This window comes from Saccoglossus kowalevskii, chromosome 8 (assembly GCF_978046115.1).
Source record: "Saccoglossus kowalevskii chromosome 8, keSacKowa6.1, whole genome shotgun sequence".
Lineage (NCBI taxonomy): Eukaryota > Metazoa > Hemichordata > Enteropneusta > Harrimaniidae > Saccoglossus > Saccoglossus kowalevskii.
Window position 1 is genome coordinate 28,104,578 of NC_140648.1, and position 27,250 is coordinate 28,131,827.

General features: G+C 33.4%; 1 protein-coding gene across 3 annotated transcripts; it reads left to right on the forward strand.

The window, feature by feature from the left end:
* Positions 1-858: 858 nt before the first annotated feature.
* Positions 859-25,430, forward strand: LOC100378091 (von Willebrand factor A domain-containing protein 3A-like). Of its 3 annotated transcripts, XM_085502443.1 has the most exons (32): positions 859-1,046; positions 2,680-2,811; positions 4,732-4,861; positions 8,141-8,268; positions 8,648-8,743; positions 10,340-10,394; positions 11,467-11,568; positions 11,908-12,014; positions 12,598-12,723; positions 13,398-13,506; positions 14,182-14,208; positions 14,915-14,980; positions 15,158-15,289; positions 15,468-15,710; positions 16,085-16,260; positions 16,501-16,620; positions 16,760-16,834; positions 17,229-17,323; positions 17,458-17,774; positions 18,643-18,687; positions 18,803-18,922; positions 19,410-19,524; positions 19,645-19,877; positions 20,050-20,168; positions 20,386-20,419; positions 20,963-21,216; positions 21,426-21,570; positions 21,740-21,891; positions 22,624-22,750; positions 23,160-23,331; positions 23,971-24,022; positions 24,440-25,430. In XM_085502443.1, exons 1-31 carry the CDS (start codon positions 1,003-1,005, stop codon positions 23,982-23,984), a joined length of 3,810 nt encoding a protein of 1,269 aa, XP_085358569.1. In that variant the 5' UTR covers positions 859-1,002; the 3' UTR covers positions 23,985-24,022; positions 24,440-25,430. The 3 variants fall into 3 exon arrangements, with proteins under 3 accessions (XP_085358569.1, XP_085358567.1, XP_085358568.1); XM_085502441.1 differs by lacking the exon at positions 23,971-24,022; XM_085502442.1 differs by lacking the exons at positions 14,182-14,208; positions 23,971-24,022.
* Positions 25,431-27,250: the final 1,820 nt, after the last annotated feature.

A 27,250-nucleotide genomic window follows, 5' to 3' on the forward strand; every position in this document is an offset into this window, starting at 1 on the left:
CGCACCAGCCAATGACAATATACTAATATAAAAACTCGAAATTTGAAGAAAATTGGAAATTCTGAAAAAGCTCCTTTGGTGTTATTGTATTTTCTTTTGCTCGCACACCAAATGCATGGTGGCTATCACTGTGTATCTGACAACATAATCAACATAATTGTGCGACTGTGTAGAAAAAGAAAAAAATGAAAAAATGTACAGACAAAACATTGCAAAAAAATACACTGGTCACGTTCTTCCAGCCACCGTATGATTTCAAAAGTTTAACCCCTAACACAGACCATAAAGCTAAAAAGTCACCCCCAAATCAAGCTGAAACGCTCCGTGTCAGCACCCCCCCCCCAAATGCAGAAGGGTCTAGATTTCAGCCTTTGTTCCCCCCCCCACATGCAAAATTTCGTGCCGTCGCCTCTGGATTTGTTTATTTGTTTCAAATTTTGCCATGGCAACTGGTTTGTATCCATATGAGTGCGTTTAAACTAAACTAGCTTGGAATGTTCAGTTTAGCACATTAATGCGTCGGCGGGAGAATATGTGTTACCGTTAAGTGTGACCTTTTTTAACGCCGAAGTTTGAGGCTTCCTTGTTCAGATAGAAAAACGTGCATAAAATAGTAACATCCAGTTGCGTTGTGGTAATATATATCTGTATGGCTCTCCGCCGTTATGTTAAACTATTCAGTGACTTGTTTATTTATCTTATATTTTATCTTAAAACCGGTTACCATATGTATCGGGTCATGTAGCCCGTCAGCCAACGACATGTCTGCATTACCGGTATGTCCAGGAGCTCTTGCATAATGAGCAATTAAGAAATCGGTCTGCGCATGCTCGGTCTCGCCAGTAGCAACACCAAAACACATCCGCCATCTTTGGTATGGTGTGGTACTAGTATTCACAGCGAACGGTAGATAGTGTTACTGTATTTTAACAATATTCGTCGGTTTCGAGTGGAAAACATATCTATTGAATACCGTCAGTGGACACATAGATATCTAAAACCATGGATCGAAGGCGACGAAATATGGAAGCTCAGATGGAACAAAGGTAGGAAGCATTAGTTATCAGAAACGATCGATTGATTGAGCTCAGCTCAGTGTTGTTTCTGACAGCTTTTGTCAAAAAGCGTGAAAGCCGTCAGCAAAATCTCCGATGTTTTATATTGCTGTTGAATTTTATAGCTCACCAGATACAATGACCCTAGAACAAACGGTCAAATGATACCTCCAGCCAGGCATTTCCATCGTCCAAGAAAGATACTCAGGCCTCTTTTCCTTTTAACACGATTACAGTGGTCGTGGTACCGTTATTTTATAATTGTATGCATTGGTTGGACGCGGTTAACTGACAAAATCGTATACGTTGAAAGTATCAAATATGCACACTGATATGATGTGTATAATTTAATAATTACAACACACTACTCCTTATCCAACTTGTACGAAAAGATATTATTTTTGTCATTTCTTCTGGTTGGCAATTTAAAATATCAATTACTACAAAAGGGATATATAAAATACAGTTTTATCATTCAAAAAAAATGTACACGTGATTTGTATAACTATTAATATTCATTAATACAAAATGAATTGACCAACGTAACGCAAGACTGTCAATACTAATAAATGAACAAAATATTTACTGCTTACCAGTGATTCATCTCTTTTTATTTTGGAAACCATTTAGGTTGTTTGTTACACCATTATCAAATTCTTTGCAGTTGTCATCAAAAAATAGTCATTTCCGTGTGTTTACCTAATCTCAAATGATGTCATGTTGAATATTTCACCTATTTATTTCATATAACACTGCTTTGACCAATCACTTCACTTCACTGCAACATTAGTGTTGTGGTTAGAATCATTAGAAATAAATTTTCATAATACTGAGTGAATCAACCCTATGAATGTATACCAGAGGTTCCTCACAGTTAGTTCTGCTTTATTATCATTGACCCTCCGCCCATGCTATGTATTTCTATACATCAGTGTTACAATTATATAGCACTGCAGCGAGGCAATACTTCACCAGTCAATGATTATAAGCCACTGACATTAGAAGGCCTTGCGATTCATAATACAGACTATAAAATGTGTGTTTACGGTATATACAAAATATATATGCTTATAATACGGCATAATATTCACCCCCAGACATACGCTGTATTAAAGCGCGGTGGTCGTCGCACAGCTTGTGTTCGAATTTCATGTAAATAAACAATGTATTTTACATGTGTTGTATACGTCGCTATGAGTCCTCATATTGAACAGGATGCGGCACGACGACTGCCGCCCTTTAACAATAAGTCTTAGAACCTTTAAGTTTAGACTGGTGTTACTGTATAGCTCTTTATATTATCAGGCTCTGCTATTAAAAATTCAGAAGCAATCGCAATAGCCAAACTTGTTTAGCACACATTTTTGCTGCCCGGAGAAGCCTGGTCACACTGGTCGCCAATTCGAACTCGCCTGGATGAGCATTGCATGAATAAGGTGCCCCATTAGCAGGATTTAAAATTTTTCGAATGTGTATATGGCCACAACAGTGATTAACCAGGGTAGCACATTCATGGTTATTATGAACATTACATATGTTTTAAAGTCACCTCAATGTATTGCCAGTAATACATGTATCTTCTGCTCAACACACATGCTTGATTCTTTTCATAATTACTTACCAGAGCTGAGCAATCCCATATTGTGGAGGAGCTGGATGAGCAAGAAGAAGAGGAAGATGATGCAGAAGAGGAATTAAACTTTCAGCAAGAAGAAGAGGGGGGTGAAACAGAAAGGAGTAAACACGATGATATCAGGTGAGTTTGATCATAGGTGTTTCTCATGGTAATAAAATTACTATGCTTCTATTGAATCTTACTGAAGTAATGCATACTTTTTGTAGCTCTTTAATACATGATTATAGTAATTGACAAGAATATCATCTTATAGAACAGAAACATGGCAGCCATCTTCAATATTATTATTGTACTATCACTGGAAATAGTCAGTCAAAATTTAAGCACTTCTTTTTTGAATCAGCATTTCAATTCTTGAAGCACCTTACTTGTGCCATGAGTGATCTGTCTGACTTGAGACTTTCGGATACAAGTACCGGTATATTGCTTTTTAAATGTTTTAAATATAAAATAAGTACCTTTAGTTTATTTAATGCATTGTGATACCAGAGCCCAACACACTTCACTTGTTTCCTTGACCTAATATGTGACAAATCAGTTGAGAAGAATAGTTAAAATCTAAATAGTTATTATACATTTCAGCTGACTGTTGTCATCTGTACCCATAAGTCTCTTTCAAGAATAGACCATCTACGAATATTAAACATATCCTGACCTGTATCCCCTTACAACAGCACTACCAGTTTACATACAATAACATAGTCAATATTCTCACTCCCACTTGTGAAACTTAAATTTACTGCACAAAATTTGATATTTCCTGAACTGAAGCATATTTTGTAGATTCTGTTCATAGTGAGAAAATGAAAATATACCATCAAGTATAAAATAAAATGTTAAAATCTGTACCCCCAGTGTTAATACCGCAGTTAAGGTATTTTACATCTACATCATATGTTGCTACCAGTAGGTTGTTTATATACTGGTAGCAACATGAACAGTGTAGTTGTTAGATTGTCCCCTTGTCTTTACGTCAGTATGGGAAATAATAAATCAGATATTAATTTACTTAAAAAAACATATGATTTGGGTAAAGAGCATCAATTGAATTATAAAATATACCATCCATGCAATTCATCTGTTATTCAAAAGAGCCTCTCTCTATTGATATAATTAAAAGCATTTTTAAGACTTAAAAAAAAAAAAGAACGTGGTAAATAGATTATGTGCAAACCCCCAGAACAGTGTTCAGGTTTGACACATGATACAACCCTCATTATTATAAACATCTGTAGAGGGTGATAAATATAACATTATGGTTCAAAAAACTGTGCAGAGTATTTGTCTGATTGGTTTCAACCTCATTACTAAAGAAGGCTCTGTAATTTATAACTTCAGTCACTTTATAAGTTGTGTGACACTGAATAGTTTGATATTGTCCCCTTCTGTCCCGGTCCTTACATTCATTAATTCCCAGTCAAGTGTTGCAGCACTTTCAAGTATGTTAGGCAACAAATGAAAACCCAGTGACATATAGTGATTAATGCAGTGATCCTTGCTACAATCCCTGTCTACTTGTTACCTTTCAGTTCACTTATTACACATTATATAACTCTTAGGTGTGATTTTACATTGTCCCTTTTCTCATTTGATCCATGCTTAGTCACAACAATAACTGTAGCGTATCTCGGTCAACATAAGGTGACTCTCGTATTATTTCAGGCATGATCAAATTTGTTTGAGTCGATTGGATAATTTTATGTTAGATTTTGTATTTGACATTGACATAGTACTGTGTACATGAATGTATATACTGTGATTTAATTTATTTTTACTTGGAATTTATTTTAATTTATTTTAATTTATTTTTATTTTATTTAATGAAGGGATGAATCAGTGGAAATATATTTTACATCCACGTCACCAATGATGAGTGAAAATAAACTTCATACAATACTACCAAAATGTGTTTCCAGCGAAAATTATTTCCAGCTAAAATATTCTACATCATCCCTAAAACATTATTGTATAGCTAGACCATAAGCTACAGTGATTCTATGCTACATTGTAAGATGTGTAACCCTTCCTTCTTTTTTGCAGATCCAGTCAGGATATGGAAAATACATTTTTAACTCAGGGCCCAAGGCCCAAATGGTTAGCACCAAGAGGTGGGGGTGTTGCACCGGATTCAATGACCATCACATCAGTCAATCAAACATACCAAATGGTGGTAAGTTTATATTGCTAATTACAAAATTGTCAAATTTAAAACTAAATTCTAATTTTGTTGGTGCTCAATTTGATTAAATTAAGTTCTTTTTTCATTAATTCACTCATGTTTCAATGCATAAAGCTCCGTTCTTAATGGCACAAATGTTAGCCATCTATTGATAATTTACAAAGTATTTACCGGTAGTGTCTAATACAATATCCCACTTCACTAATGCCTAGGTACTATATGCGGCTCTTTATTGACCTTATATTTGATTGGTTGTTTGAAAATGGCTTTAATGTGATACAGGTATGAGGTTATTACGAGGATATTTCGATTTAAAAATATCTGCCATCTTGGAAATGAGGTGTAATTGTTCCATATTTGGACATCACATGTTTTCAAAGGGTCATATATTTTTATTTCAGAATTGTGAACATTATACAGTAACCCAATCCCTCTTGCTGGATTTTGAGAGTACAACTCATCTGAAAAAATAAAATAAAAATAATAATATTATTTTTGGGCGTTGCTGGAAACAACAAATTTGTTTTTATTTAGCCTGATTGATGTATTGGGAGTGGCATGCATTAATGCTTGGTTATTAGTTACCTACTTATGAGACTGAACCAAAAGTAGTCTATATAGTGGTCTATATTTAGACTGAAGTACTGTGAAATACTTTATTTTCGCTGGAATTAATTTTCGCTGAAAAGGCTTTTCGGGCATTTTGTATGGAATTTATTTTCACTGATTTTTGATGAGTTTAATGTAAAATATAGGAAAAAAAGTATATTCACTGAATTTTATTTTCACTGAATCATCCCTTCAGCGAAAATAGCGAAAATAAATTCCAAGCGAAAATAAAGTATTCTACAGTATGTTCTTATAGCATTTGCAAAGCAGCAGTGATTGTGTATGTGTATTTTACAGAGAGTCTGTAAAATTCAGGTTAAAAACCAAAATGTGGTCTCCTTGTACATTGTCTTTTCCACACATGATATTAGATCAAAGTCTTAAACACTTAATATTGAATATTAATTTGTCTTCACAATGGTTGATATATTTAATACTAAAGGGAAGTGTGTGGCAGTTTTGGTTTATTACTAAATTTTGTATCTGCGATCTTAATCTAGACCGCTCTCTGTCCCATTTACATGGAATCAATATATGAAATCAATATATCTATTTCCTTTTAATTATTACTATATGTTGAGTCACCATGCTTGAGCAAATCAGTTACTTGTGCGCTATGTTACTGGTCTTTTCATACTGTTGTATAACAAGAGGTCTGCTAGAATAGCAATAAATGCAGTGCACAAAAATGCAATGTTGTTGTTGTGTCTCGGTAATTAGTATGGTTCATTTCCTAGGTGAGTGGTTGCCATGGATACAACAACATGTAGTTATGTGTTGAGCTGCCAATGATGCGTCTGATTCACTCTGATCACCCATTATATACATGTATGTCAATAGCCAATGGCTGACTCTTGTGTTACAAATTACCATTTTGAGAAGGAGCGGGAAGTCACTGACACTGTACACTGAATTGAAAAAAAAAATTATTTAATTTTAATTTATTTTAAAAATTTAAATGAATTGCTCTGTTTACATGCAAATTGTCCGGAACTGTAGTCTACAGAATGTGGTTATATCATTGCAGAATTCCAGTGTAACAGCCAGTGTAAAAAAACACCATTCCCATTGCGGGACTTGAACTTCTCGAAGGTAGTTTAGATGCCCAACGAATTTACCTTAAGGGCGTTTTGAGCTGTATTGAAAATTATATATCATGGTTATAGTCATGCTTTCATAATTATGGGTTATTGTCATCAGGAATTCAAGATACAATTAACAGTACATGTAGAGGTAATTTTGTTTTGGCCCAAAACAAATTTAGAAACACTATGCAAATTTTGAGTAATAAACTTAAATATTTCAGTGAGCAAAAATACATGAAATTGTAATTAATACAGTCTTGTGAAAGATTATGATTTTCTGTCGTATAAATTAACTGCGTGATTAATTAGTGATTTAGTTCATCTCATCATGACCACTGGTCACAAATGTCTGTGAAAGGGTAGTGGTCTTTGTACCATGCATGCGCTAGTTACATGTTTGTGTTCCATATGAACAAAAGGTGATGACTGCGCAGATCAATGACTACAAAGAAGAGCTGTTACCAATGTTTAATTCATGGCACAAAGGAAAGAGTAAAAGTTGGTATTTTTTACACATCACGCACAGACCAAAACTCTTATTCGTATTCGTGAGAGCCCATTGGATTGTGGAAAAATCAATATTTAGCAACACAAACCTCACACATGTGATGACAACTGCTCTTTAATGTATTACTGTGTAATTACCACAGTATATTTATACCAAATACAGATTAGTCTGCTGAGGGATTCTGTAACGCAAGTAGTTTACTCTGGGAAATTGCCATATTATTCCAAAAGTGCTGAATTATATTTTATTACATTAATATCTCTCACATTATAAACATTTGTAATTAAAAAAATAATATTACTAATGTATGTAAAGTAGAACTACCTATTAATTGCTACAGGATCTTTATATGCGTGTTGTTCTTTTTGAAAGCTGTTTTTATTGACTTCTGTATGTTGTCCAGGTAAAGTGATGTAATTGATTACAGTGACTACTGGGTGTATTTGTGTAAAGTCATCAAGTGTCGACAAGAATAACAAAAGAAGTAGTGTCTGAGTCTTTAAATCATTGTGTACTAAGTGGTTAGTTGGTTAAAAGGTTAAAAGCGGTGGCGCAGACCTAGTTTTGAATCAGACAGAGACTCATTGACTACTGACTGTAGGGATTGTGGGAGTGGTCTTGATAATATGGTCTGACAACATCAACAGCACTCCCATGCTCTCTCTCCATCTGTTTATTGATTTCTCAATTGATGGACATGGACATGGAAGTCTAATTCATCATCATTGTCATGAGATTCCTGATCATAATTAATAATACAACTGCAATGGAATCGGTGAAATGAATAAAGGTTATATAAAGTACATGTTGTCAAGACTCAAACGAACACATGCTTAATTGTTTCTATGGTAACAATGGGCAAAAATAAATTTATAGTTTTTAGTCTGGTGTTCACCTCACAATCATTTTTTTTTTCTTTTTTGTAATTTAAAAATTTTTCAAAATACATTTTTAATAATAATAGTACTCATTCTAATTTTGTCTTCAATCAAATCAAACATTGTTTGATTGTAGGGTTATCGTTGAAATGCATTAAAACTGATCACTGTCATTTCTATCATTTTCCAGAGAAACCGTGACATGGCAGCAATGTTTAATGAAGGTCAGACATCGGAAGATTGGTTAACGACTGGCCACAGTGTAGACAAAATGAAACTCACACTCAAAGATTTACTCAGCAGAGGGACTATATCGGCGTAAGTTTTCCTTTTATAAAATATGTATGACCTAACCATGTATATTATTTATTTATATTTGTCATTCATTAATTTACGTCTGAATTTAAAGTACATGTCTGCCATCAATTTGTCTTAATTTTTTTTCAATTACAAGAAAGTCACTGTGAATCCCAATTCATGAAGCATTGTCATTCTTGGAATTAAAACTGTTCACTTTATTGGACATGGTTTTAAGTGGATAGGGCAAATTCCATTTTAAAGACAAGATCATATACATAGATTTAAAGAATATGCACTATTCAATACTAAAAAACTGGTCAATGTACCTAAACATATACACACACAGAATAAACAAAAACTCTATAGATAAATGAATAATTTTTTTTTTATTACACAGACCTCCCCCTTCAAGGGCTTACTCTGGTGAGAAGCCTGTCCAGCATTTACAGTTTGAAGCAAGCGTTGTTAATGAATTTGAATACAGATTACATGAGTGAGTACCAACAATTTACTTTCTATCACTATCAGGAAATAAAAAAGACCTACCAGGTATTATTATTATTGTTATAATATTTAGAAAACAAGAACAAGTTAAAATTGCCAATATTGCAATCTTTACATGCATACATACATTGGTCAACTATTGTCATTTGTTATTGCATCGATTTCTATTTGAATGGAGTCAAAACTTCACTGAGGTCACAGTGCACAATAGGTAGGCAACACCCATGCGATCAGTTTGTATTGATGCACAATAGCCTATTTCATTTGACAGTGTCATATCAATTTCTTACTTAGCAACGCATTTGTTTACTCTCCTGGCTTCCTGATGGTTGGCCAGAGGTATTCTGAACAATGTCTAAAAACAATTTTATCTGTACTGTCTACTGTTTAACACATTGCCAACTGATGGTGTTTTTTATTTTTCTCCATTTATTTATTTATCAGTTGATTTGCACAATTTCCATCAGTATTTTAAGTCCCATTATTAATTAAAGTGTATTTCGATGCTGTGACGATAGTAACTGCCATTATTTTGGTGCAGTTACAGCTGTTCCCATGTCGACCATAAATGCTCATTTAATTTTCCGAATTAAGTATGAAGCAAAGAGAATTTTAGGATTTCATTTTTAATCAAAAACAAATTATTAATCCAAAATGAACATGATACGAATGATGGGGATTACTTACTGCTCACTGTGCGTGTCTAGTCAACATTATTACATGTATTGACTTAAGATTGTATGCATTATGAATACAAAGTTTGACAGTTTCATAAAACATGTACATTATATGGAATGTATTATATCTGTAATATTTTGTGTCAAATTATCTTCTGTGTATACAATGTACTACTGTAGAATACTTTATTTTAGCTGAAACTATTTTTTGCTGAATAGACTTTTAGGGTGTTTTGTATAGAATTTATTTTCACTGATTTTTGACGAGTTTAATGTAAAATATAGGAAAAAAGCTATATTCACTGAATTTTATTTTCACTGAATCATTCCTTCAGCAAAAATAGTAAAAATTAATTCCAAGCGAAAATAAAGTATTCTACAGTAATTATTTAATAAAACCTGGACATCTGCAGACCTTGTAAGTTCTTTCAAAGTCACATTTGTAAAAAAAAAAAAAAAAATAATAATAACCAGTGGATGAGTGCATTCACCCATGGGGTACTGTAGAATAATTTATTTTCACTTGGAATTTATTTTCGCTGTTTTTGCTGAAGGGATGATTCCGTGAAAATAAAATCCAGCAAATATACTTTTTTTTCCTATATTTCACATTCAACTCATCAAAAAGCAGTGAAAATAAATTCCATACAAAATGCCTAAAAAGCCTTTTCAGCGAAAATTAATTCCAGCTAAAATAAAGTATTTCACAGTAGTTGATTATCAGACCGACGCAACAACTGTTGCTGGTGATCATCAATTTACAAATTGTTTGTATTTTAGTTAAATTGTGGTTTTCAAATTTTCTAAAATTGTTTCATAATGATTTAATTAATTGTCAAAGAACCCTGCAGTTTTTATTTTATCTCCAGAATACATAATCACATTCACCTTTAACCTTTGACCTACAGAACTATTGAAATGTATCACAACAGAATAAAATGGCTCCTTAAAGGAAGTAAAAAGGTAGGTATAAAATAATTATAAATGGCACTTTATTCATTATGAGTATGGTTTCCTGTCAGTGATTGCCTCTGACAGGTGGTTTTCTACCTTGATTGTTGTCACCAAATGGTACTTCGGATAATGGTAGAATTGTCTAAAAAAGTTATGGGTGTCAATGTTTTTTTGAATAATTGGCAAATAAATAATGAATGCATTTATGATATGATATGATATGATGGTTTATTACCCATATTATTCGTGAAGAATATAATTTCTGAAATAGAAAAAAAAAATTATATTTACAGGTAAAAGGAATTTGAAATAGCCTTAGGAAGTTAATCTTGTCAAATTCCTTTAAACATAAATAAATATACAATAATTTAAATATTGTAGCAATAGTATAATACATGTAGATGTTACAAGTTATAGAGCAATACATAGCAGTGAACAGTACTTTACTAAATGTTTTATAGAAGGTTATATTTGGTAATCATTTTTCTTATTAATTATTTTGCGTCCCTTATGCCAATAAAATATTTTATACTGAAACTTGAGTGTTTGTGTCGTAAAATTAAAATTATTGATACATTAGACATAATACTATATTTCAGAAATTCATAGTGTAACCCCTCTCTCCAATAGTTCTGTCAAAACAATAATTTGTAATTTTTCATTCAGTAATTCAACAACCTGAAATGATCACATTCAGATACTATGATCCACTTATATGTTTGATGATGTGAATTAAAACTAGTACTTGTTGGAGGCTTTGTTTTTGTTTCTATATTTCACACTTTCTCTGTTTGAAATATTTCCACGCTCCAATAATTTTAATTTATCTGTTGACGATTCAGCCACTCTAAAAATAATTATTTTTCCATGATTCAATTAGTTAAAAGCTGGGGAGTTGTCACCTGCGCATGCGTCAGATGGCCATAGCGTGTCATTGTTTATTACCAAGCAACTACCCATAAGCCTTTGCATTTTTAGCGTGTGTTGTTATTGTTGCTTGGGACTCGATTCCCATGCGTGCGCAGGTGACGACCCTCTCGCTTTAAACATTACTCATTATGTGTTGTATCTATATATGTAGATATTTGGTATGGTGAAAGGAACTAAAGTAGCTGTGGTTGTTGACAGTTCAGATGCTAATTGTGGCTTTGGAAGACTCAATACATTTCAGCAGTCTGTCATGGTAAGACTTAGAAATAATGTAATCTATATATTTATCTGAATTACGACACAGTATCACTGTGATTATCAAAAAGGTGAATGTATTAGTGTAATGTTCTCTATTGCTTTACCACCATGAATGGCCTAATTTTTTCCTCCAAAATATTTTGCAATTTTCTATGTTAATTTTGAATTTTAAATTGAACTTGAATTTTGGAAATATCATGCAAGTTTATTTTTTGTAAAGTTGAAAAAAGTTTGCTTTTGTGTGTAAGGGTTATTTGTCATTTATAAAAGTAACTACCTCAAGATCTGTATCCATTAATTCAGTTTTCATTCATACATGTTTGCTATGTTTCAGAGTTTAATAGATGAACAGCTACACTCAAAAGAAATGCTGTATTTTGTATCATTTGGTACTGAAGTAGAATCATTATGGGACACACCACGATATGTTAATTACAGAATGTGAGTACTACTATTGAATTTCTGAGCATATTAAACAATTTAAGATGTTGCTATCAAGTTGCTATGTATGAAGTGTTAATATTGATACTGTCAAACATATTTTATTTTGAGCCAATAGGATACTAGTAGTTTGAGATGGATGCTGCTAACTCATTTCTGACTCATTTTGACAAGCTATTCCCTGTGGCCAGCTATTTGAAAGTATTTTGTATTTTCACCAGTTTTCAGTTCAAAGCAAAACTTCTGATGCTGATGATTCAAATTTGTTTCCATGGAAACAAAGTAATGTACATTGTAACATTGTAACATACATTGTTTCCATGGAAACAAATTTGAATACCTTGTTTTTCACTTGTTCTTTTTCATCCATATAATGGAACCTTTCGTTCAGCAAAATATCAAGTGAAGTGTTTTTGAATTTTCTGAATTTTTCTAGTTAGCTGTATACATCCTTCTTCATATTTTACCTGTATCAGTGTTGTATGTGTATATACCGGTACCTACAATTACTGTGTAGATTTAGAATGATAATATTTGTCATATTCAATGCCATTCATATTGTTAATTGTTATTTTAATTTCAGTCTTGATGAGGCCAGGAATTGGGTAAATAACATGTGTGGTCTGGGTGGTTGTAATCTGTTAGCTGCTTTGAAGAAAGTCCTTAAAATGAAAGAAATTGACACAATTATAATTGTTCTCGGCAACACGTAAGTTTACATAATAAGTTTTAGTATATTGCATCTCTAATCAGTGTTCCATTCATGACCCTGGATAACTACTGGGTTGGGGGAAAAAAAAGTTTCCAATATGGCAAAATGCATACAAATAATGCGATTGAGATTTCTAGACTGCTTTAAAGTTTCAACTTTTTTTGCCAATAATTCTGTCACAATTAATATTACTGATGCAAATTGGTTGTTGCTATGACATAATTGTGATTTTCTTGAAACTTGTGTGAGAATGAAACTGTGTTAATGGTTTGAATGGAAGTAGAAAATCTTATTCCATTCCAAACTGATTCTATTCTATTTTATACAATGCATTAAACTTTATTCTGGACTATACATAATACAATTGCTGATTTGTTAGAAAATAACATAATAATTTAGATAAACTAATGGATCAGTAGCTTTAACAATAACTGGGAAAATCTGTCATATTCTACTGTTATAATTTTACATTAGTTATAACCTATCTGAATAACTGAATAACCAAGCAAATAATGACAGTCTATATAATATTTACATTATGTGTGTCTATTTATTTGTTGAATATTTAGTTTTACTTATTATGAGAATGCAAATTCCTCTTTTGTATATTTGTTAGTTGTATAGGATCTAGAACAGCAAAAACAAAATCTTATGTTTCTTTTTCTGTACAGTCCTGATCAAAGTTCTGAAGTTCTCTGTGACTATGTGGAACAGCTGAATATCGGTGACTGTAAACCTCTACACACCGTGGCATATGACTGCAGTAACCACCTGACCAATGTAAGTCTCTAGTGCATAAAATCACCTTCTTTTCAAGCATGTGACTCCTTGTAATAAATATGCATGATAAAACACTGTGTAATGGGGCATGTAAATGAACTACATCACTGCTATTCTCAGCTCTTGTTACTTTCCAGAAAATAGTTTAAAAACACAATCATATTTTGCTCACTTGATTAAGCCCTAATTTTTGTCAGTCCTACATTTATGTACTTTTACAATGACTTGAACACATGGGGGTATAGACTTTTACTTTTTATTGACAATTACAGAAAACAAATAAATACACTAAAATTTGACTGCAAAATATGATTTAACATAGATGGCAGTGTACTGACTGCATGAATAAAATGCATGTGCCTGGATTGAGAATTGAATGCAGTCCATAACCATTATGTAGTTATGCAGGACAATGTTTACTATATATCGCCTACTATAATCTGCATGCTTCTGTGTCTGTGTCTGTGTGTGTCTGTGTGTGTGTGTGTGTGTGTATGTGTGTGTGTGTGTCTGTTCACATTGTGTGTGCTGTTCATCATACTCTGTTTGACTAGTGATTCTTAAATGTGCTATTTTCAGTCATTCTTGTAAAATACATTTTCTTATTTATATTCCATTTCCTAATAATTTCATTGTCTCATTAATTCTTCTTTCAATCGCATTGCATTTAATAAGAGGCCAGAGGCAGAAATGAAACTCAAGGTAGAGTTGTCCCTGTAGTTGTAAACTATAGGACTAGAGTGGTTATAGTCATACATGTATGTGTGTGGTTTAGTCTGTGTTCAGCATCCATGCATTTATGGTACATTAGATCTTATACATTACATCTCATTCCAGCATACACTCAAGGGCTTTTTGTTGCTGCTGAGAGCTTTAAAGCTACTTTGCGTTTAAGGTTCAATACTCAGAAATGAGAATTAATGCCATGTGATTTATCAAATGTACCTTGCATGTATTAGCTTTAATCTGTAGAACGTTTGTGTCTATTTTTACTTGCAATCTGTGTATATTAATAGTTACAGTTAAACCTCAATTTATCTGAACACTTGTAACTGGGTGAAAATTATTTTGGGTTATTTATGACATAGCATACGTTCGGATAATTGATGTTTACCCGTATGTAATAATGGTAGCATTCAGTTCAATTTTTTTCCCCAAAATGTCCCATTTTTCAACCGTGTCATTACTTTAAAAGGCATGAAGGCATGTGGTTGAATTTGTGTAAACAATGCATTTTACACACGTTGTACATGCCACATATGAGATCCATATCGAACAGAACACATCATGATGACCAATGCTCTTTATATGCTGCACATTCTACTTAATTCTAGAGTCTCCCATATTTATATCTTTTATCTATTTAATAACCACTGATTAAAATATTTTGATTTTCTTCAATTTGTAGTTGACCTTAAGGAAGCTAGCCGAGTGCTCTGGTGGAAGATATCATGTATACGCTTCAACATGTGAGGTAAGAGTTCGATAATAATGATGAAAACAATTCACCAAAATCTGTTGAGTCTAGATCCATGATAATTTTACACTGAAATCTGTTTGTATTTTATTCTCTATTCTTACCAAGTAGTCAGGCATTGTTTATTCGTAATTTGCATCTCTGTGTAATTCTGTAATTGTTTCTTGTACCCAGGAGCAAATATACACCGGTACAGACATCACCTTTCTATTACGTGAAATCAAAAAAGCACAGGAAGTCATCAATAAGATCAAAGAGATGAGGCAAGGCATGATGGGAGATGCACTTGTCAGTATATTGAACGAGGTAAGTAGTATACAAGCCATGTGCTCAGGCAATAGTTGACTCACAGATTCACTGTAGGGGAAGTATAGTATGTGTATGTTTGAGAAAAATTAAAGATGTTGAAAATGTGACCCAATATTTTGGCTTGAAAACTGATAAACACCAGGTGTTCAAACTTTGTCTAATTGATTGATTTCAGATTTCTCTAGAAGTACAGAAGCTGCCAGCGTCTCGTTTCTTACCCAGACCACCAAACCATTCAGGAACTCTAAACATTGAGATCCCACCATTCCAACCAAAGACATCGGATGAATGGCTAAAGATGAATGGACTGAGAGCCAAGAAGCTGAGTTTGTATCAGATTCTGGCTCCTAATGCCTTTGCACCACTAGAAGAGTTTATCCCAATCATCAAGAAAGTTGTGTCTTCAACTGTACATGAGGTACGTAGTACCACATTCTGTTTGCTTGGTGGAAGGCTCTGTTTATAAGTGGTTCATTTATGAGGTGTCTATTCCAGAGCGCAGACTTCAATGTTTACATTTGTGAAAACATATTCAATATCAGTAATGAAGCATCCCTTTACAATTGTATACAAGTACACATGTTCTAAATACCAAAATAGGAATTAATTTTATACTTTTTTTCTGAAATCCACTGAATTCAAACCATTTGAACATGTAGAGTTACAATAGAAATCATCATTTCCAGTGGTCAGAATTAATTTAAATGAATACTTTAAAACAAATTTAATGTGTGATGTATCAATGATGGAAAACAACATTTTCATAATTTTTTTTTTTTTTCGCTACTACAGAAAGCCATGGCTCAATTCCAGTGGCACGATGGGTCAGTGAAAAATGTCCATGTTGATCCCACGCAACTGTACGACTACCAGAAGAAGCTAGCCACTATAGTTAAATTATTCGAGAAGAGAGTGGATTGGTTGTCCAAAAGCTCACGCCGGATATTTGGCACAATTGTTGAAAAGAGGTCAGTTCTGTCATACATTCATATCTCTTATATCAATGCTTGATTTATCAGTGGTCATTACTGTCATGCTGTTTTGTACGCAATAATAGCAACATTGTCAGCTGATTTGCTGACTGGTTTGCTATGTATATATATGGCAGGGTTAGTAATAATGATAATCATATTATGCAATTACTCACTGTGCCTTATATGCCATGATTACAATTGGATAATTACACCATTTCACAAATTTATTCACAGAATAATCATCTTGGTAGACCTGTCCTGTGCAAACACTAATTATTTAGTCCATATTCAGCACTCACTGAGAATGCTATTAGAACAACAGATGGCCAATAAGGAGTATATCAATATTATTGGGTAAGTAGGGAAAAAACCTGACATGCGTATATTCACAATTTTGTTGGTTAAAAGGTGTACATTGATTATATCTATCTTCAGTTGATGACACAATGGTTTCTATCTACTGATTCTTATTGATCTTGCTGTTATGTTTTAGATTTGGTAGTGAACCAACTGCTTGGAAGACTGGTATGCAGGAACCATCAGAGAAAAATCTACAGTCATGTTGGAGGTGAGAATTTTAAAATAGATAGTCCTGTTAATGTTAAAGTTTACATTTCTTACAGAGGTGTGGTATAGTTAATTTACCCCTTATCTTTCTTCATCAACTAGTGTCACTTCTGATGGCAATTATGAATAAGAATCTTAAAATTTTGTATTCAAATTTGTAATAGCAATATTGTTTGTTTGGTTTAAAGTCAGTGTAAAATTGTAGACAGTTATAGGAAATAGAATGCTGAAAGAGTTCAATGTTGGGTTACCGTGCATCACTGGTTCGGCGTAATGAAACAGTGCTGCTTACATGCTCTATGCTACCGGTAGTATGTCACATTTAACTTGAAAATGATGGCACATACAAAAGGACGACCACTGTTCTCAAACATAAGTGTTGTTTCTTTTAATAGGTGGATTCTGGGCTTGGAATGCAGTGGAAGCAGAAATTTCATGGGGGCTCTGAGAATGGCACTGGAGAACGAAGAAGATCAGAAATACAATAGAAGTAAGGAAAACCTCAAGCCATAAACTTGCTCAGAATAGTTGTTCTCCGGTTGTTTTAATTCATAAATACTTGTGTATGAGTCCCAATTTCAATATACAATATAATCTGGCTAACATTCATTCTATTGTTTTTAGTTGTGGAAGGCATGTACTTGTTCACAAGTGGGATACCTGATCAGATGACTGATGTTGCATGCTCCTATATCCAGGAAGCTACCGCAGGGCACTCGGTTACATTGCATACAATCTTGTTCAATGTCGACGACTACGACGTGAACGGTGCCATCCCAGGACGATATGCTAACATTAGCAAGACAGCTGACTGCCTACGTACCATGGCTCATATCACAGGTGGTCGATTTCATTGGTTCAGAGAAACCGGAATTATTGAAAGCGACGACATTAAGGCAATACTGAGCGAAATGGACAAATCAGTTAATTACTCTAAGAAGGTAGGTACAAACAACTGGACAGATTTGTTTTCCATGAATACATTTATTTGAATGCAACATGTACAAGTGGAAAAATTCCAGCTTCATTGCTGTAGAGTGCCCTCTTTCAGTTCAGTGAAACAGTGTAACCTCTATTAAGCCAATAAAACTTGAGACTAACACACACAAATTTGCCGTGGTGCAACTAATTGTGCTAATTCTCAGTACAGTAAACAAAACGTTTGCTTTGCATTTTGCACTTTGCATCACAAGAAAAGGTCGACATAGTAGACATTTGTATAACACAATTGAATAACTGATCGACGCTCTACTAAGTGTGTTTTATCAGGATAAATGTGTTAGATTTTGTCTAAAATATGTTGAAATATTTAATAAGTGCAAATGATAATGTTATTATAAATAAAAACAGAACGCTGAATAAAAAAAAATATTTTCCAGGCAAATAGTTCCTGTTTCAGATTCTAAGTCAAACGAGGGCTGTATGAATTGTATTTCTAACATTACTGGTATGTTTTGAGGTTTAATATATTGGTCAACCAATAATCTAAACATTTTGATGAGTTGATGTGTTCCAGTGACATAAAATGGGCATCATAAGTTCAAATAAAATATGTCGAAAACTTACAATTGTATAATTTCATTCTGTGAAAATACACACCACACTGAATGGCAGATATGACTCTTCTTCTATGATGGCTGAACAGACGATTCATTGCATTTTCTTTTGTCATTCTGCACAAAGCATCGTGCACTACGTGTGGTTTGTACTGTAGAACACAAAACGCAAAACGCTTTTTCAGTAATAATTGTATCAAGTATATTTTAATATGTAAATTATGATTACTGTAATGTTTTGTTTCTGTTACAGTGTGCAATGTTGGTAGAATCAGTGAAAAAGAAGTCATTAGATTATGTGAGTATAAAATGAATAAAATGATATTATGGGTTTTTTATAACCCATGTCAATTCTTGTTTCTCAGCAGTGTCAGTTATCACTTTATTAATGAATATATTTTCCTGTTTTGTAGTTACAACTTGAAGCTGGTAGCTGTGGTGAGATGAAGATGCTACCATTGAGACCCTCATCCGCTGCCAAGAAGAAGCAGTTCATCCCACCAGAACACACTAAACTCACGTTAGCAAGGCTGGTAAGTGTAAGCAGTTGTTCTTCCTCTCCACATCTTTCACGCCTTGTATCTCAAGAGATTTTGTCATTTCATACTACAATGCAATGAGGATACATATTGATAAAGGTGAAACTTCAAAAGCAGCTCAGAATATAAGATGATATTGCATGTGGAAAAAGAGAACGTTGTGTCCTTAGAGATAACCCTACCTCCAATAAATTTTATAAATATACTGGTATTAATGAAATATGATTACAAGTTTTATTATAATTATGAATATATATGTACAATAAACAGTTGGGACAAGAGATAAACAACACATTTAATAACTTATTCCTCAAGATGTGATAATTTTCCCTGCTGAATTGTTTGTGAAGCATTTTAGGTCAAATAAACATTTCATTTGCTTCAGGCCTTGATAAAAATTGTTTGAACATACAAAAACAATTAAAATGCAGAATTGTTTTGTGAAAAGGTTACTAGATATATGTTTTTTGTTTTTTTTCAGCAAATCACAGAAAATCAAGTTAAGGAAAAAGAGAAATTGGACAAAGATGATAACTGCAACAAAACCTCAGTATGGAGGCCTGTCAGTGCCAATAAGAAAGACCTGATACCAACGCGTAAGTACAAAATTGTTGATTATGTGAAAAAAATCATTTTTCTGAAATCCTTCTGAAATGAATGCAGTTTGTGAACTTTTCTTATGAGTATACTAACTCTGTTTGATTCAAATATTTTAGCACCTATCAATGGAAGGCCATCATCAGCCAAATCAAAACCTGAAAAGAAGAAACGTCCTAACTCAGGATACAAAATACGTCCATCACACGAAGCTTTCTACACGGAATGTCGAAATGACGTGGGTGTGATGTACAGACAATATCCAGACATATTGCAGAAGAAGAAGAGTGTGAGAAAAACAATCAATCATCCAGTCATACCGGACAGAGAAGACGTCAAGGCATCAAAAGAGGTAAGCTTCTAACAAATATAATAAAAGTTCAACTAACTTCTTGCCACAAAAAAAATGTTTGCCCTCTGTGATGAGTAAATTTCACCAAAGTGGCTTCCTAATGAACGTCTCAGTGTCATTTCCACTGCATTCTGTTGTTTGAATTATTCTAATCATTCTATCTTTAATACAGTGGTTGAAAAAATACAGCCTGAGTAAATGCAGATTAGATTTGAATAAGTTAGTGTCAGGACCAGACTGTGCACATGTCAAAAATCATGTAGGGGCACTGGGAAAGAATGTCTCAGCAAAGTGAGTATACAAATAAACTTCTAATAATTAGCTTGTTGTATACTGTCGATTTAACCTGAGTACTTTCAGGTGTCTAGTTTAGTAGCTCTGCAACTCTAGTATTTAAGTTATTCCCTATTATGTAGAAATTAATAAATACACAACATGTTATTATGTATTGAATGAAAATATATTGCCAGAGCTTAAAATTTTGCTTATTTTTTTAATTTTTTAACAGATACTGTAGTATATTCCCGAGTGTGAACATCAAGGTGAGTAGAACATATCAAGAAACGTTAACATGTGTTTGACTAACATTGCACTCAAGTGGGTCCTGATATCACCAATAAACAGATATACTTGCCATTCTTGGCAAAGGCATCATGGAAAAACAATAAATTAGTAACGTTTATGACCCTGGCATTCCATGATCATTGAAAATTACATGTTAATTTGAGCAGTAACATGTAGATATTATTTAGTGTTTGTCGAAGCAAACATTAGATTGTCATGAGACAGATTAGTTTTATGTAGGCAGTGCACAACTTGTGTAGAAATCTTGATGGATAAAGGGATTACATGCATCAATGTTTTATCAGTGAATCATGGCTGTGTGGACAGATCTAGAGTGTTGGACTGTGAAAGATAATTAATAATGCAAATTATGTAATCTGAAAAGCAAGCTTACTTTGTCAAAATAATATCTTCATTTTGTTTGATGACATGTACAATTATATGAATATGTGTATCGCCAACCCATAGCTACATAGAGATATATATATTCAATGTTTTCTCTTCTATCATCATACTTACAGGGTACAGTCAAACATCTTCAGCTGCAAGCCCATGAACTGATCGAGTATGAAGAGCAGGTGGAATGCGTACTCAGGAGATACCTGAAACGATTACAGTGGTTGTTGAGTGGAAGTCGTAGAGTGTTTGGTACCGTCACTGAAAAGAGAGTAGTGGTCTTAGTAGATACATCAGGTTCCATGGTCTCACACATGGAGGAACTGGTCAGAGAATTGGTCTCACTCATCTGGGATCAGTTCCAGCGAGAAAACATCAAGTAAGTTTCCTAATGATCATCTGCTGTTATAATACAAGTTATAATTTTTAAGAGCAGTTAATCAAGTATGGTTAAAAAAAACATAATGGTGAGAATTCTAATTTTAGTAATCTTAAATTCCATTATTAAAAATAAATTGGTAAAAAGTTAATTTTCCCAATTTGTTTCATACTCCTGACTTGATACAATCCTTTATTCTATTTTCTCAGATTCAATATTATTCGTTTCTCCGGCAATGTAGAGAAATGGCGACATCAGATAGTTGATCCTCTTGAGGAAAATTGTCACGATGCTGTAAGATGGGTTTCCACTTTTGTTGCCAGTGGCAACACCTGTACGTTGGAAGCACTTTATGTAAGTACATGTAAGGTTTCATAAATTAATTCCAGTGTTGCATGCTTTAGATTACTGGAAAGTTAAGGAACATCTCCATGTGTGTCAAATTTTGTCAGCTTGCTTGGACTTTGCGAATTCTATTTCGCATATATTGATAAAAATTTATTCTTTATTTATGTATTTATAGGAAGCTTTCAACGACCGCAATATTGACGGTGTGTACTTACTCACTGACGGCAAACCCGACAGCAGCACATCACTTGTACTTAAGGAGATTGCCAGATTGAACACCACTCGCGGAGTCAAGATTCACACGATATCATTCAATTGTCAAGATGAGTAAGTAATTCTTTGTAACAGCATGCTGTGTTCTTTATTTGAAGTTTATCTTTGCCATATTTTAAAATGCATTCATACTATGTAGCAAAACTATAAATTATACAGTGAGTCTTTTAAAAGAGTATTGCTTTTATTTTGTATGTTAAAGTGGCAATAGCTGCGATTCTGAACATTTTTTTGTTACAATATAACCATATAAATATGTCAAATTTTACTGCAGAATTGTTTTAAACACAATTGAATAGGCAAAGTGACTGTACACAAGGCTCATGTCACATATAATGCAATGTGAAAACTAAAAGTCGAGTAGTTGTCATATTGTTGAAATCAGTCTTGTGATAAGAGACTGAAGACAAAAAAAAAATTAATATACGACATGTATATAATTGGCACATAAAATCACCAGTGAGAGGCTGAAAGAGGGAGTCTTAGCCTTTCAAACTGGCAATGATTTCGCTCAGGGTCCCAGTAAACCTTGAGGTTTGCTTTGACATAACTGGATTTTAATAGATGGCGCCTCTAGAGATCTGGCATGCTGCCATCTTTTTTCACTTGTAAGTGATTTAATATACAGCAATACATATGATATGCTTTCAGTGTTTACATTTCTGCGATGGCCAATACAAATTGACACTAATGACACAGGAAAATAATTGCAGCTATTTCCACTTTAACCAAAAACAAACATTGAAATTGTATAGGATTGATTGATGTTGTCATTTGTTTTTACAGATCTGCTAATATCTTTCTGAGGCAACTATCAGCCATGTCAAGGGGAAGGTTTCATCGCTGCAATGCTGAGAGGGATGGACAACTTTTTGCACATAAACTACTCTCTGAAGGCTTTGATGACCCAGAGGTCAGTTCATAAAATAAATCTTAGCTAGGCTATAGGGTGTGGAATGTTGCATAGTTCCTTATTTTCATTTTGTTTCATTATTCACAATAACCATGTAAAGGGAAATGTATACAGCACCCTCTATGTGTTGTATGTACCACAGTGTCTGCTATATGTGATGCAGTTAGTGTTTCTAGAAAGTTTCACATTTTTTTCACTGGCATTAAGATGAAAATGTGGTAAAACTCGTAGACATCTGGCTTATTTGTATCAGTTTTGTATAATAATAAAAAAAACTCTTGTGACATCAAGGAATATTAAAGTAATGATGAAACCAAAAAAATGTATTTTTACGCTACTTGTGAATAAAATATTTATATTTCAGCAAGACAATAATTTGACTTTAAACCCTCTGTTTATTTTGTTACAGCAACCAGAAATCCCCATTTTTGAAGGAGATGATCTACAAGCGCTTGGTAGAGAAATCGCTCTAGCTAGAAACTACCTACAACAATCAAGGTCCTTCAGGGCAATGTACGCAGAGGCGCCAAAGCCGCACGAGAAGGATCTCACACACTCTAAACTGAAAAAACAGACAGAAAGTGAGTAGAGCTGATTCAGTCTTCCTTGAACCTTTTACATTGTGTTTTATTCATCTTGATACCACATATGAAAAAAAAGTAAAACTAAGTCTAATGCTTGAGTAATCACTGTTGTCACCATCAAGTGTACAGACAAAAAAGGGGTGAAAACTTGAATGATAAGCTAATTTAACACTATACAATTACAATGTTGCATTGCAAAAAAATAAATGCATTAATTATCACAGCCTTTGTTCCCGAATGTGCAAAAACTATTGGGCCGATTTGAAAAATGTTAAACAAGCCTTTGGGAAACGGGTGACATTCTGCGATGAGGGAGGTGTAGCACAGAACTGCACACTCACATAATTAAAACACACAACACTTTTTCAGTTTTATTGATGTTGCATGTCATTCTATCTCCTATCTGTGTCACTGTTCCCCCTAAGCAATTTTGTCATTCGGATTTGTTGTGAAAAACCACCAAAATAAGGTGTACTTGATTTGAAAGTCATGTTTCTCAGATTAGCAGTTTTCACTGAGAAACTTAGCCTTCTCACAGAGAAAATTTCACAAAATTAGACTTAGAGGGAATGGAAGTACACTTGAACACTGCATGCTATGAACTTGACAGCTCAGTATGTATTGTATATATTACAGATATACTTGACTGATTGTTATTTCACACTTCTAGTCACTGCACTTTGCTGGTGTAAGTTATGGTCTTTATTTTCACACACTTTTTATCTTATTCACAGTAGTTACAATGAAACTTGTCTCAATGTTCAGCACTTCTGTAATTAGTTCCTAACTTTACAAGTGAATTTATAAACTTTTTTTATGAGCAGTTTTGCAACATTTTAGTCAAACTGTTGACTTGGTGTCACCGAAGTCGGTAAAATTAGAAATCAATTACAGAAGTGAATGACATTCTTGTTCAATGTTCAATTGGAATGCCCAGCAAATCGTCGTTATTTGACTTTATGGTAATAAAGATTTTAATTCGCATTTTTTTTATATATTTTATATCTAAGTGTGATTATTAATACTTCACTTGATAAATATAATAAAAAGTATGACCAGAATAACTTAATAAACTGACTTTATTTTTATTTTTTATTTTTATTAGGTAATAAAAAGAGATACGTTCGTATTGGTCGGCCATCCTCGGCTGTGGTGGTCAGAACGTGAAAACGACAATGGAAATGGTGCAATGTTATTAATCACAATAATGAATAAATTGAATTTTTGACATTTTTTTTAATGAAGACTGCAATGAAATTTCAATGTTTTTTTCAGCAGTCACATGCTTTTTTTTCTCGTTGTGTCTGAAGAAATCGTTTGCATGGGAACATTTTTGTATTTGACAATTCTAAAATATCATATATCAGTTTTTGAATAGTAAATTTAAACATGACTTATTGCTAGAGTTTGCCAGGAGAAACTTATAATTTTTTAATGTCTGAGAAGATGTTATTTTTTGCTATTTTCTGATACATTTCTGAGCGTTTATTATCATGTGAAGTAAAATAATATTAACTCAAATTGCGCACTATGTCACATACCCATTATTAGGATTATGATAAGCTAAATTGGTGTTCTAAAAATTTCAATGACAGAAAATAACTGAAGTATGAAATTACTGTGGGTGAAATGGTTACATATAAAGATATATTTTTGATATATTGAGTCTAATAATGCAAGTCGATAATATAGCTAAAAAAAATAAGTTTTAATAATTGTAAATTGTGTATAATGCCAAATTGTGACCATGAACTTTGAAAGTTAGAAAGAAATTATGTGATGTTAGATTCTGTAAATATATTATGTAACTTGATATTTATGTCATATTATTATCTCTTTGCAATTTTTTTTTTATTGAAAGTGCGAGAAATAATGTTGAAAATTATCCTGGACTGTGTTCTGCATGGATGTAAAATTGACAGTGCTGTATACATTTTTTTTTTTTATATTTTTAAAGATGCAAATGTTTTATAATGTAATGTGAAGACTTTACCTGTAGAATGCTGATAATGTTATAAATACTTTAGTAGAGTACACAGGGTGCAGTATATGGAAAACAATTTTCTTGAAGGAATAAAATTCAAATACATGGACAATTGTTTGGTTCATTGTGTTATCGGGGTTTGACATGAATTTGAATGACTCCTCAGGGCGGAGCTACATCACAAGACGTTACATGTTGCTAAGATACGCACCACTGTACCACGTATTTCTATATGCTCTGTGCGCGATGCTGAGGAACATGGAACGAAGAGCCGGTAAAAATTCGACAACTTTGAAGTAATCATGAACAATCAAATTCATATGTGTTACACACACAATCTTGTTACACTGTTCAGGGGAGTCTCAACAACCATCCCAAAGTACCGTTTTCTGAGTTTTCGGCCTTTTTTTTTCACCATGATGGTCGCCATGCAGTGAAAATGCCCAGATGTCCGCCCCTGAGAATACTGTACATTTGGTTCCCAGCATATAACAAAAGCGCCCCCAGGTGTTTACTTGAGAATGTTGATCAGAATCATCTGGAGTAGGCTGGCTACATTTGTACATTATGAAATGGGGAAAATAGTATTCTGAAGTTGAATATTTTTTTAGTGTGATTTTCGCAAATTGGGGTGAGTGTATGCATGTCCATGGTGCTTGATATCATTTTAGAAACACCATGCGAGTTTAGATTTCATATTAAAGGGCAGTAGTTATGGCACAGTGCATGTGCAACATAACTAATTGAAACTCATAGTTGCTGTCGACATAGGGAGTAAAGTAAGCAAATAACACCGAATAAACGACAAGGTAAATACTACGTCTAATTATAGTAAACACGTACTGCGTGCGTGACTACAGCCAGATCTGAAGGCCTTTGCCGCATTCTGGCCACGCTGTGTGGCATGGATCACGTGGACGGGTTTCATGTTCTCTGCACGTAATATTTTTATATTTTTTTATATATTTTTATATTTTTTTATTAGACGCATAAAATCATTAGGAAAGGATAAAAAGGGTCTTACAGAAAGAAATTTAAAAAAAACAACTACAATCTAAAAAGTAAATCAGTAAAACAAAAAATAAAAACTTTTCTAAAAAAAATAAAACAAATCAAAAACAATAAAGACAATTTGCAGCCAATGGTGAATACAGAATATGGAATGAACACAAAATGTAGCCTAATACACTGATAGTTGTTGCTGTTTTGTTCCATTGCTGTTTTTAAGAAGACAGCTAAGGCTGGTGCTAGAGTATGGTTTGCCATAATCAAAATGAATTTATTCTGACTATTTTCTTTATCAAAATTTGGAACTTTATTTTGTGCAGTCAGGAATAATTTGTCCCTATGGTGACTGTAAGCTGGACATTTCATTACAAAATGTTGCTCATCCTCAACTATATTTTGGCTGCATATATCACATGTTCTTTTATCCAGCGGCACATTATTATGTCTGCCTTTCTCAATTTTAAGGTCATGGTTGCTTGTCCTGAATTTTGCAATTAACCTTCTAAGACCATGGTTCTGCATATTAATTAGGTAATTTTCAATTTTTCAATTTTGTTTGAAAAGTCTGTATGTTCTTAGTTTGTTTTTAGCCAAGGTTTGTTTTCTATTATCATTATGCATGTCTAAGATCCATTGGTTCTCAAATGATTTGTTTATTTTTTTATGAATAAAGTCTAAATTTTTCTTAATTATTTTTTCACTTGAGTTTACAATGGTGACAACATCTATATCTTGCATGAGGGTTTCTGCACTAGTAAACCATTTACTTTTTACATTCTTATTTACTAAGTAGGCTTCTCTTAGTAATGTGATATCAGAGTTTGTTACCCGGTTGAAATATTTAAGTTGTTGTTTCTTGATAAAACAGTCAATGGGGTACCTTCCTAGCTCACCATAAACAGCCATTTTAGGTGTGAATTTTGA

Excerpts from the sequence above, each read along its gene's own strand:
- LOC100378091 (XM_085502441.1), top strand. The coding sequence starts at position 1,003 with ATGGATCGAAGGCGACGAAATATGGAAGCTCAGATGGAACAAAG. Across the intron at positions 4,862-8,140 it reads ATCAAACATACCAAATGGTG|AGAAACCGTGACATGGCAGC; the intron begins GTAAGTTTATAT and ends ATCATTTTCCAG. Across the intron at positions 21,571-21,739 it reads GTACGTTGGAAGCACTTTAT|GAAGCTTTCAACGACCGCAA; the intron begins GTAAGTACATGT and ends ATGTATTTATAG.